General features: G+C 39.6%; 1 protein-coding gene and 1 long non-coding RNA gene across 3 annotated transcripts in view; both read right to left on the reverse strand.

The window, feature by feature from the left end:
- LOC124161170 (RISC-loading complex subunit tarbp2-like) overlaps positions 1–13487 on the reverse strand; it is a 53191-nt gene that overhangs the window by 15172 nt on the left and 24532 nt on the right. The window contains exons 5-6 of one of the 2 annotated variants that reach the window (XM_046537398.1): positions 7852–7979; positions 2213–2377 (exon numbers count right to left, since the gene is read on the reverse strand). In XM_046537398.1, the coding sequence (XP_046393354.1) occupies positions 2213–2377; positions 7852–7979 (293 nt within the window). The remainder of the gene's footprint in view (positions 1–2212; positions 2378–7851; positions 7980–13487) is intronic. The other variant, XM_046537399.1, reaches the window with a different exon arrangement.
- LOC124161171 lies at positions 8892–12360 on the reverse strand. The gene is made up of 3 exons (XR_006865335.1): positions 12313–12360; positions 9897–10177; positions 8892–8977 (listed from the first exon to the last, which is right to left on the reverse strand). It is a non-coding gene; the product is annotated as an uncharacterized LOC124161171 (long non-coding RNA).

Below are 13487 nucleotides of genomic sequence, written 5' to 3' on the forward strand. Positions count from 1 at the left end.
TAAATCACGGGAGATAGACGCCGTAATCATGGAATCGTCTTCGGGAAATCTATGAAAAATTGCGATTTTTATTCACATGGTATAGTTTTTCAATGTAGCGCTCATTTTCTTGATTTTAAATGTGAAAAGAGTTCAGGAAGGCGATCCTATGAGAACTACCGATATTAATTGTAATTATGACGACTTTTTCAATGATTGCCATAACCCCGACAGCTATATTATATTACATTAAAATTCCACAGTAACCCAAATTCACTAAATGGCTCGAAATGAGGTAAGATGTTGCTCAAAGAACAAAAGAAGGAGAAGTACGATTGCCAACCAGATAAACTTAACATTCCCATAAATATGCAATTTATCGACCCATGCCCCAGTTACCCCGGAGCACGTTACCTTTTTAATTGCATGTAATTGTATTTCCTACAAAACCATCTCAAAAAATTCATGCTAATAGGATTTTTCTCTGGGATAGGTCGACATTTAGCATGAAAAAGAGCCAAAACATGTATTTCGGAAAAAGCAAGTAAAGTTCGCAAGACCAAGTAAACTCCACTCCATCTTGTTCTCGTGGTTTGCAAAAATTCACGCATACACAGTAGGGTGGGCCGAAAAAAGGTTTTTTTTCCTTTGTTGAAAGGTTGAATTTCTTGTTTTAAATAGCTCCACAGGTACGTAATTCGTCATTATGATTGATGATAATTTAAAATAATTCACCTTATTTTTACTTTTTGTGGGATTATTAACTACCATATGAAGACTTGCTAAAAACTTAAATTCAATCGAAATAAATATCATTTTAACTGCGATTTAGCCCCCAAAATGGAATTTTAGAAACGTATGCAAAAATGAGTTTTGTTGTGCGGGTGGTCTATACTACAATTTTGTTGTTAACTCATAGACATTGTTTGAACCGTATATTTTGTCAAATAAACTTCAAATTTCATTTTTATAAACTATAAACATGTATCCACTCTTTGATATTATCCATTATCCCATATTTTCATTAAATTCGTCTTCATAGCCGTTTTATTCTGAAATCAGCCTGATTTTTCACAAAATTTTAACCCTTTCGCGCCGGACCTTCGTTGAAGGAAATTCTTCCTCAATACGAGTCTCTTGAAAGTTTTCTTTACTCCTCTGTACGAAGCCTTTCCGCGTCGACTAAAGGCAGTGGGTACCTCCCTAACCTTTTTTGGACCCAACTCAGAGGGCACCGATCCCTTTCCTCTGCCTCTGTCCCAGACCCTAGAAGGATTAAAAGCCCCTTCCTAGCACGAGTTCGCGGTCAACTGGCTAAAATGTTAATGCAAAATATATGAAAATATTTGTTGCTCGCACCGATTTTTTTACATTCAAAATGAATTTTGTGTTTTGTTTCTGAGCGTGCAGAAATTTTAAACGAAGTTCTAACGTTGATTTAGACGGATTTAATGTAATTACTTGTAGTTCTATAACTCCGTTGAGATTAACGTTAGAATTTTGTTTGAAATTTCCATGTGGTCAGCAAAAAAAGATGAATTCATTTCTAGCATTGAATTTCAAAAGTACGCAACAAATATTTTTTTGGAAAACACACTGCAAATAACAGTAGTTGACCGCGTGGAGAGGATAGGAAAGGGTCGACCTGAGCGGCCGAAGAAGGGACTGGGCTCGCGCTAAGGCGGATCACAAGGGGCGACCGCGTCCGTGGGTCTATTGTGTCCGCCACGGTCACTTTTTTCGACCTGTGCCGCACAGGCGCGGCATTCGTTGGTTAGGGTAAGAACATTCAGGACGCACTGGTGTGGCATTCGTAGTTGAGGAAAAAAAATCCTCGCCGCACAGGTGCGGGATTCGGCGCGAAAGGGTTAAACTTTAGAGCTCGGGTGGCAGTGGTTAATATTATCCGATTTGAAAAAAAATTTGTTTGCGAGATCCTTATATCTTTTCGCAACTTTCCCGCATAGGGCAAATTTGATCAGGAAAAAAAACCTTTTTTCGGCCTACCCTAATGCACAGTCCTCATCAAGTATAGCTTACGGAGATGGAATGATTTATTGGGAGGTGTTTTTCAGGTTCTAATGCATCACTTCAAAGCATGTACAGTCCTCATCAAGAGTTTTTATTTATCACTATCCAAAACCAAACCATTAACCCAACTGCCCTGACCTGCAGAGCAACGCTCGACCGCAAAATATACCCCATCGAGCCAACTATGTACACACACACTTACACCTCTCAAAATTGACAGCTGAGGACCGTAGAGTTCTTGCAGCATCAGGTGAGACGTGCTGAGCGTTTGGCTCACATTCTTGCCAGCTGAACTCCTACCATCTTTATCCTTGATGGAGCAGTAGCCATCAATGGCAGCCTGATAATTTTTCTCCTCAAATTTCACCTGCCATAATAAAAATAAAAGTAATGATAACCAAGGAAAAGACCATCGTCCAGAAAGTCACTGAGGAATAAAACATCAGGTTCACACTCATTCCAACAGCACAACTGAATAAATAGCATAACAGAATAACATGACTTGAATAGAATAGCAAGAAAAATGTGGACAGATATGAAAGCACGTCACCCAAACTCTCCAATTGCAAGGTACATAACGTACATAAGAAACGTACATAAAACGAGGAAGAGGCAGGAGAGAATTAACATTAATCTTCACAATAACCACATTGAAAAACTTAGAAATTATGTCAGCAGACTCCCGATTATCCGGCTACGGTTTATCCGGGTTCCGGATTATCCGTACATGTTTTCACTCTCGCTCAATTCTTCTGCGATCTTTATAAAAAAATAAAACTGAACATAAAATCACCAGAATCACTCCATTATAATATGTACTAGGATACACTGCAGTCATTATTTCCCTTCGTAAAACGGAAGCAATCAGACTCAAGCTGCATTCACGGGAGCACCGTGTTCCTGTTTTCCAAGCCTCACAGAGTATGACCGCGCTCCATGATCACGGACACATGTCCCGCAGCAGTTGCAACGCGGGCAACTTGTGCGAGACGCGACTACGTGGCATGGAGCCTGACAGTGTAGTTTCCGACGTCACGCAATGGTTTTGAAGCATTTGTGCAAACCACTTTTCAGTATCCGTTATCACACAGCCACGGATGTGTGGTTTTCGAAACCAGGCCTTACATGGAGCATTAATTATACGAGTAAAAGCATATTGTCGCCGATAAAAAGACCGCGAACTGGCGAAGAAAGCTTTCAATGAGTCCGGGAAGCACTCTTAAATAACAGAATAACTGCATAAATAATAAAATATTGTTTGTTTTACGTAAATTATGAACATTGCAAGACATTTGAGAGAAAGTTTGGATAATCCGCGTTTTTCGATGATTCGTGTCGTATCTCCCCATCATTAGTCCGGATAATCGGGAGTGTATTGTACTTCTTCTATAATATGAAACAAGCACTCTCCATAAGTCCATAAAGAAATATAATGACAAATGCTCACCATTGCATGGTAAACAGCGAGTGTAAAAATAGCAGGAGAGGAGGAGAGTGGATGATGGAGGAAACAGCTGTATGGAATGTTTTCTACATCTTCCTTCATCAAAAATGTATGGACACCTTACAGTCAAATACCTGATTGAAACTGATGGTGCAATAGCAGCTATACAAGACAGGCTTATCAGCGCAAAAAATCATAGAAAATTTATAATGAAGGATATAATCGCATAACAAAATGTGAAACGCGTTATGCACACTGAAATTTTTTCAGGTACAAAAAGGTCACTCCTTCAAAATATTTTTCATTCTTTCCTACTCGTCAGCTTCATAATACGATCCTCTGAACATATGAAACCTCCCAAGATATTGCCGATGTGATCATCTTTTTTGACAATGAGTCAGTCAGTGTTTGCAGTTTTTTATACATCGATATACAAGGTGAGACTGAGCAATAGCCGTTTATCTGTAGATATTCCTTAAACTATCTTACTACTAATGCTAAAATTCAGGCAATTGGTGCATTTTTAATTGCTTATAAAGGTACCAAACGAGCCATACTAGGAAGGAATCTGAGTGAGCCCAGATGAGAGGTTGAGCTAACATGGATTGCCACAGTTATACCGTATAAGCGTGTGTAAGAGGCGCACCCCTATTTTGAGCATCAAAGCTATGAAGAAAAAAATTTTGCGGCATTTTTTTTATACTATCCCGCGGTGTTGCAGACGTATATTCGATAACTGTCGAAATTCCAGTACAGTACACCTGGAATTTCGACAGTTATCGAATTTTCCTCTTTCAATATTAATTGAAAGACGAAATTTTGATAACTGAGGCGGTAATAGCGGCATAAGAGAGAGTAGAAAGAGTTCCGATCCTCTCTTCGCATACGCCGTTGCTCTACAATGCTTGTCCTATTCACGAACAATTTTCTCACCTACTGACCTTTTTGAATATTAATTGAAAGACGAAATTTTGATAACTGAGGCGGTAATAGCGGCATAAGAGAGAGTAGAAAGAGTTCCGATCCTCTCTTCGCATACGCCGTTGCTCTACGATGCATGTCCTATTCACGAACAATTTAGTTTAAATGCTCTCGCAGGAGTACTGCAATAGAATTGCAGCCGTGAAAATTTTAAGGCAATACACGACAGGCACATAGCATGAACCTTCCCAAGAGCTTATACAACAATCGGGGCAATCTCAGCGCCGTAGGATAATAACCACGTCGTAGATTTAGTGGAGTCACATTCGGCCCCCCATCAGCCAATGCCTCTGCCGTTTTTCTTCCTTTCCGAGACCCCACAGGAAAATAGGTAAACATCAAGTTACAGGGGAACAATGGAAACGTGTTTCATCCCTACCCCATCTCACTAACTGACCTTGATCGATCTCCCAGTTTATGGAGGCCAAATGCTAGGTGAGTCATCTACTGAGCCCGAAGATATCTCGATAGCTTTCAATAATTGAATGACACTCACGAGGTTGAAAAAAAGAAAGAGATCTAACGCGATGCATATCTGACAGAATTTAAGTTTTTTAAGCTCTAATTGTTTGACACAAAGATTTATAGTTACAACAAGGCTACTAATATTCAAAATAGTCCCAACAGGACAATTTCGGAAGAAACAAGCGTAGCATAAGCGCATTCAAACAAGACGAGATGGACTGGAAACTTAAGGCAACGCAAACTGCGAATATCACATTGCTGCGCCTTCGCCCCTTTGCTTTGAATACAACGACGTCACATGCAAGATCGGACGTGTTCTTCCCGTGCTCCTTCGCTCATAGCCTCGTAGCTTGAAATACGGAGGGGAGGGAGCACGCGCGCTCCTTCCCCTCCGTATTTCGTTGCTTGCTTCGAAGACGGAGGGATCGCGCTCCTTCCCCTGGACCTCTCCTTCCGCGCTCCTCACTTATAAGCATTCCTGATTTCTTCCATCCACAATTTAGTCCAACAATGAACACACTCGTTTGAATTTTTTAAAGCGCAGGTTTTGATACCAATATAATTTTCAGTTGCAATAATCCTCATATTAGCGTCTGCAGATGATTTTTGAAAAATCATGAGCTCAGCGTAATGGTATGTCCTTCAACACTATGCATTTCTCTACGTTTGATAAGCGATTACTATGTGCAGTATAAATGCCGTGGGATGCCCACTCGTGGCAGTAAATTTTGCGAGCCCTCCGGAGGGAAAAACCCTGCGCGATCTTCCATGTTCACCTCTGGGGTACCGACGTGACGGCGCAATGCTTACAAGAAATTCAAACAGGAGCATTTTAAAAATACCTCACTAAGGGAGTAACTCCCCTACCTGCCGTTTGTTTTTGACCTAGGGTTTCAGATGACTGACTCACACTGAAAACCAAGGCCACTCAGTTCCCCTTGGACTTGCGACCGGTGAAGGGGAGGGGGGGAAGATAAGAAGTTTGTGTAAGAGGCGCACCCTCATTTTCGGCTGCAATTTCTGGGAAAAAAGGTGCGCCTCTTACACGCATTTATACGGTATTTCTTTTAATTTGACTGTACAGCAAAATATACTTCTAGTGCAACAATACACCCCCGCAATACGAAGTGGGGAATGGAAGTGAATAACCGTGAATAGCTATTGCACACAACTCAATCACACATACAGACATGATTTGGAGTGAAAGAATTAAAGAATGCCATTTCAAGCTCCCAAGTATGTTTGCAAAGGCAATGCTTAATTTCAATGTTCCCCTACTCGGGTAGTCATCCCGCCACAGGGATAGAATACATTCTCCATTTCTTTTTCATTTTTAGCAAGTGCCATAGCGAAGGAAACATTCATGAACAGGAAAGAGAGCATCATTACGTATGAGTAAAAAGAAAAGTCTAGCGAAGGGAGCACAGCACAATTCAGAGCCAAAGCATGGTCTACACTTGGGAAGGAGGAAAGGAAAAGACCTGAGGAATTTGGGTTCAGGGGAGAACTGAGACGATGATGCTGACGAAGATTGACCACAAAGTGCTGGACATGGGGGTGAGGAGAGAAAGCTTAAGATACGGAGGAGATGGAAGGGGTGGATGTAGGGAGTACTGAGTGGGGAGGGGATGTTGAAAACAGCGTTAGATTAGGGGAGAGTGTTAGACAAGCAAGAAAGGGGAAGAAAGAGATTAGGATTAATCGCTGGAATGAAATAAAGTAGGCCTCGTAGAGAAGCGGAGAGGGAAGTCGAACTTGGGATGGGACTTGCCACGCTATTCTCATATTGATCCATGTTGTACAGTAGACTCTCGTTAATATGAACATCGTTATTACAAAGTTCTTGTTATTACGAAGCAAGTCGTTGGTCCCGACGAAAAGGCCTACCCAATCTAATGTAAAATAAAAATTAATAAGAAATCTTCATTATTTTGAAAATACGAATCTGATCCGGTCCTGGCAATTACAAAATGAACTTTATTACGAAGTTCCACTAGTAGTAGGCAACGGCATTTAGGTGGAAATAGACTACGCTACTTTATCATCATTGCACTACATTTAAATTCTCCTTGTGCATTGTGCCCAAGAGCGTCAATTATGGTACTTCATTCAGTAGGAGATATGTACTTCAGTATGCACGCAACATCAGATACTAAGCTTCATTCCTGTGGAATTATGGTGACCCACTCATTAATGCTCGCAAATTGGACGTCCAGTTAGTCCTCTTCCTACGCACATTGGATTTACGAACTTTCAGAGATATGACGTTTAAAAAAATTCAAGAGTGCCCAAAATTTAAAATTTGGTGCCTATGGAGTTTGCCGATGCGACACGACATGATGTACAGGAACTCGCACTTTGGGCTGAACAAAGTATCATTTAATCTGGTTTGAAGTCAGGAACTGTTCAGCGCTTCGCCCGTTCTTTCTTCCCGCACAAAGCAAATTTTTTCGGCACCGGCTACATTGCAAGCTAGATCAGTTAGTCACAATCGTGAGTTAACGCACGATTGTGATGCAGTGTTGCATTCTGCAAGATCTCTCGATGCCTTGTATAGGTTTATCAACTTAAAGAGCAAGGTCTCGGAACGCATCTTCTTCGTATATCGAGGACTTGTGCATAATTTAATCGCGTACATTACACACTTGACTCTGAAGATTATAAGTTTAGGAGATTGAAGAGACAAGAAATTTTGACAAAGTATGTTTTTTTTTATTCGATGATTCCTAAAAGAAACATTCATACGAACTTCGTTATTACGAACCTCTGCTTTTTCAGTCCCGTGAATGTCGTAATAACGAGAGTCTTCTGTAGTCTACATAAAATGGAATAGCTAGAATACTTTACTAGATAACCGAGTATCAGATAAAAATTTAATAAATTTGAGTCATCTAAACTATTTAATTGAGTGGCACAATAGGTATGGAGACCAGTACAAAGGATGCACTAACCTTCTCAGCTTGCTTCACCGTTCTCGTCTCACTGATCAAAGGTGAGGCCATGGCCAGATGTTCCCTTATCTTGTCAATCATCAGCTTGGCAGAAATTTGTTTGGCTTGCTTTTTTGTGCGAGCCTTCCCTGGAAGCAAAATCATAATTCCATGACTTTTACACTCAAACATCATCATCATAACAAACATCCGTTCCACAAAACACCTCTGCACAGCAAATATACATCATGGCCCCAATCACCCTCTCATGAACCACACCTCTTCCCAAAAAGCATTTCTGTGCATAAAAATTAATTGGTGGCACACACAAGATTTTTCACCTGTTTAGAACAAAATACATAGCAAGATTTGGTCACTGACATTCCCAATTATGCCATCACAGAGCACAATGCCGAAGAGTAGCTAAAGAAATATGAAACGAACGATATGATACATTAATGCAAACAACCTTATTACCAAGTTTTCATTATTAGTACAGTCTGAACAAAGTATCAATTAATCCATCATGAATTTAAGAACTGTTCAGCATTTCACCCATTTTTCCTTCCCCACTGATGGCAAATTTTTTTCGGCTCCAGCCACGTCGCACGAGCAGCTAGATCAGTTTGTCACCATCATGAGTCTATGCAAAATTGTATTGCAGTGTTGCATTATGCAGGTTAACCAAACTTTTCAATGCCTTGCATAGGTTAATCCATTTATGAACAAGGTCTCGGAACAGACTTTGTGCGAAATTCAGTCGTCTAATTTTAAACACTTGGCTCTTAAGCTATTCCGCAGTGCAACTATAAGTACGGGATATTAAAGAGACGAGGAATTTTGGCACAGTATGTTTCTTTGAGATGATTCCTGAAAGAATCATAATTACAAACTCCATTATTACGCACCTATGGTTATCGGTCCCACGAACTTTGTAACAAAGAAAGTCTCCTATAATTCCTTTTTCATTCCTGTGATTTGAATGGTGTTGAAGGCCATTAAAAATGCACATATCCAGGAAAAAACATTTGAATTTTTTTCATGGAAATTTTGGAAAAATTCCTCACTTTAGCTGCTGCTTGTTGCAATGTAGCTTGATTTAACTCACTCCCAATAATTGGCCAGGACATATGAGCCAAAATATTTTCTGTACAGCAAACAATGAGTTTTTATTGCCTTAGAATTAGTAAGCTATACAGCAAACACTTCCATGCAAAAAGAAATTTTTAGTCCCAAAAAGTCTGTTTTAAAGATATACTACTGTATAAGCCTGTGTAAGAGGCACACCTTTGAGGCAAGTGATTTATGGCCTGTGGCATCTTGGAAAGGAAAAAATCAGAGGCATTGGCTGATGGAGGGCCGAGTGTGGTTCCATGAAATACGGCACTGAGATTCCCCCAATTGTCGCTCAATCTCTTGGGAAGATTCAAGCTATGTGCCTGCCGTGTTTTGCCTTAAAAATTTCCACCGCTGCAATACTCCTAAGAAGGTGTTTAAACAAAATTGTTCGTGAGTAGGACAAGCATCGTAGAGCAACGATGTATGCAAAGAGAAGATAGGAACTCTTTCTAATCCCTCTAATGGGACATTGCATTCATGAAAGCAATGATTTAAAATTTCGGATTCATATTGAATTTCCTCAACAAATTTGGATCCTAAGTATAATGTGAAGGGCATTATTAGTGGAAATTTGGATCCGAGGTATCCGATCCGACCATACCTAGTAAGCATCATAAGGTTAAGACTATAAGTGAATACCTACATATCACCGAGAGCCATACGTATCATGAAAATTAGGCTGAAAAAATGCCGCGTAAATTTTTAGTACTGAAAGAGGAAATTTTGATAACTGTCGAAAGTCCAGGCATACGTCTGCAACACAAACGATAACACAACAACGATAGGATAAAAAAATGCCGCAAATTTTTTTTTCTTCAGCTCCGACGCTCAAAATATGGGTGCGTCTCTTACATGCACTTATACAGTAACAGAATCATACTGAATAACTCAACACACTGCTGCATTTTAAGCATGCTGGAGAGCTATCAGATGTGCAAAAAATACACCTGCAGACTGCAGTTGATGACTTGACAGCTTGTCATGGCATTTTGTGCATTTGATCACAATTTTTCATTGTTTCTTGTACTCTAGGGATGCGTTCCAAATCACACATCATGTGCATCCATGTGGGCATGCATAGAGCATATTTTGAGGTTCCGGAAGCATCAACTCACATTGGCTAACATCAGAAATTCTTGATGCAGTTGATGCAAAGGCAAGAACGGGCACTGCCCATAAAATTGTGATGGTGTCTTTGGAGTTAGCATAGGATGTTTATATTGTGCTCCTAAAGTTATAGGAAAGAGTTATAGTTATTAGTTTTTGATATAATTAGTCCATCTATAATTGAAAATTTGGAATTCTATACCGATGCGTTGAAGTGAGCATGTAAGTAACTTGTTTACGCCCATTCTTAATTTCACAGGTAGCAAAGAATGCAATATACAATCTATAATTTGACTCATTGAGATGCAAGCGTGGTAGTTTTAACCAAAATTTTGCTTATATACACTAAATTGTGGAAATTTCCAACACTTAAATGTTGTATTGCAAAAATATTAGTTTACTAGGGAATGTTTAGAGGTGTGGTCAGAATTATAAATTGGCTCCAAGTTGTACGTATTAGGGAGTGGTTATAACATAATACATACAGTAAACTCTCGATTATACGAAGCAGGATTTTACGAAGTTTTCGATTATACGTAGTGATATTGCGGTCCCGGCGAAAAGCCTATGCTAAATACACGGTGCTATTCGATTATACGAAGTTTCGATTATACAAAATGTTTTGAATTTACGAACCCCGGATTGGTCCCCAGGAGCGAAAGGCATTCATTTATACGAGCTATGGCAAAATATTTGTCAACAAAACTAGTTACGCCGGCGTATGAAGCTAAAAAAATCAGCGCATCCAACTGTGGTTCATCAAAAGTGTGAAATCGTAAATGATAGTGCAACTTAGGAGAGAAAGGGTTCGCCTAAAACCTCATGGTGGAAATTTAGGGGAAGTAGGAGTTAAGTAAAATATCGCGACTGACATAATGCCCCTATTGACGTGCCTATTCGTAACCATCGCATCGACAATACTTCATAGTTTAACATGTCAGGAAGGTCGCACGGGGTATTTCGTACACTCCTAATTAACCCTTTGCACTGCTGTGAACATATCTGGTACGTTGCTACTGTTAAAGTACTTCGAAGACTACTTGACTACCTACTTTTCGCCGAAGCACTTCGAAGGGTCCCTAATCCGGGACCCTTTCCTCGACGAGCTCACCCTCGCTGGCCCCTCTCTTCTACCCTCCGAGCCTTTCTCCCCAAAAGTGACCGCTCTGACTACATTTTGAAAATCTATCAATCAATGCCATCATCAAAAAATAATTGTTTGCATCGCACTCCTGCCAATCAGGCATTCAAGTACGTCTCTGAACCGTGTTTCTGCGATGAGAAATAACGATTTTGTTAACTTTGCTAAAATGGCCAAGTTAATAAAACTGTCATTTTTCATCACAGAAACATGGTTCAAAGTCGTACTTTATTCCCTCCACTACAATCGCAAATTGCTGGAAATCGGCCAGATTCTCTTTGATAGCGCATCATGAGGATGTTCTCGAGGTTGGTAATTGATACAACTAGCCTACTAGTAATTCTACCGCTATAATATCACGGCTATGGTTGATTCGTTACGTTATACCTTCAGGAAGATGCAGCGGATAAAATTGCGGAGGAGATCAGAGGCTTAAAAGATGATTTTGAAAAATTCTTGGAAAAAGCAGGAAGAGCACAGCGCGCAACATCAAACGATTATATTTACAGCATCAAGTTATTTATATATGTATGCATTTTACACAGTGATCATGGATGTGAGCTTGATTTACAGAGATGTGTGCTTAAAGAATCCCATTGAGGTGATTGAGTATTAAGTGCAATTATTTTTTTTTCAAAGCACGTGATTTGGTAAGCCTTGATAAAAACTTGCGGTCAGAATTATAAATTGGCTCCAAATACTATTTGATACTATAAATACTGCATTGATGACACGGCAAACTCATTTTCAGTATCCTCCCAAATGCTATCTAACTATAGGCACACTCCTATCAATGATATCAAAATTAATGGGTTTCTAAAATGGTTCTCAGCTGCACTCGGGTATTTAATTTGTTTTAAGAAGCTGCATCATCAAACATTGAAGAGTACCGGTGATCACTATCTTAGTAGTGATTACTGATTTTCAATGTTTATATTGAATTTTCAAATATAATTGCTCCATGTAAAACTTTCTGATATCAGAAGGAAGTGCAAAATTCTGTCTCAAGACAGCCACTCTAAGTGTATGAACAATCTCCAATGATGCATTTCACAAAATGCTCAGTTTTGTTGTGATTTAGGTTTTCTATGGACTCGAAACAGTTCAACACGTACCTCTTTTTAAAAATGAGACTCAAAACATCCTTTTCATCTGAGAACAACAGTACATTATCGGTTGCCACAAAACATGTTGTTGCTATTTATTCCTTAACTTAGCAACTAGGTTAAAAGTACAACACCCTCCCTCCAACTACAGTAAAACCCCGTATTTGCGTTATCGGAATTTACGTTTTCCCGCAAATTGCAAGTTTTTTTCTGGGTCCCGTCATATTTCCTATCTCTCCAATGTAAATAGAACCCTGTATTTACGCCGTGTTTTTTTCGTTTTCCCGCCATGTGCATCACGACGTGCCGACTAAAAAAAAATTTTTTGCGCACTTAAACAATTAATCGCGCATATCAGCCCTTAAAAACTGTCTTTTGGCTTCCTTTCGCGCATTTTTATTTAGAAATCCAAGAGAGAGAGACGTAATGAGAACTATTTTCGGGAAGAATTTGAATGTGGCAGGACAGAACGCCACCAACGTCGGAAAGTTGAACTACGTCATCTCGTTTTCTGTCAGCGGCGAAAAGATTCACGATATGAAAGTAGGTGTTTTGAGCAATCAAGCTATGTATTAATTATAATGCAAGAACTCCTGAAGGAATGTTGACAATAATCATGTAGTCGATAATATGATACGAGAGTTTGAAAGGAAACCAGACGTGATAAACTATAAAACTTGGCCGACAACTGGGATCATTTGCGCTGACTTCATTCAACAGTTGCGTAGCAATTATAGGTTAATTAAATACTTAAAAAAAAACTTATTTAAACTTGAATTATCCCATTCAAATAGCAGTGTATCGCAAACTATTGTAACTTTCAAAAATTATGAAGTCCCATGACTGTTTGTACTATACGCATTTGATCGCCGAGGGGTAGTTCAGATACTCGTGTGTTGCCGAGTTACCCTCAATTCGAATGGGAAATAGAATTGATCCGGCTTGAAAATGGAAATTCGAGGTGAAAAACGGACATTTTTAATTGACGAGAAAATGAAAATTTTAGAGATACATAGTTGATTCCCACACCGGAACCCGCATCGATTCAAACGCTGGCGAAGCAACTCGAATGTTGAGACTGGCAATCCGATCGGATTTCCAGTCTCAACATTCAATACCGTGGTGAAAAATCGTGATGCCATTGTAAAATATGCAAACCAGTGCGGACATTTATCAAAAAAGAG

This window comes from Ischnura elegans, chromosome 6 (assembly GCF_921293095.1).
Source record: "Ischnura elegans chromosome 6, ioIscEleg1.1, whole genome shotgun sequence".
Lineage (NCBI taxonomy): Eukaryota > Metazoa > Arthropoda > Insecta > Odonata > Coenagrionidae > Ischnura > Ischnura elegans.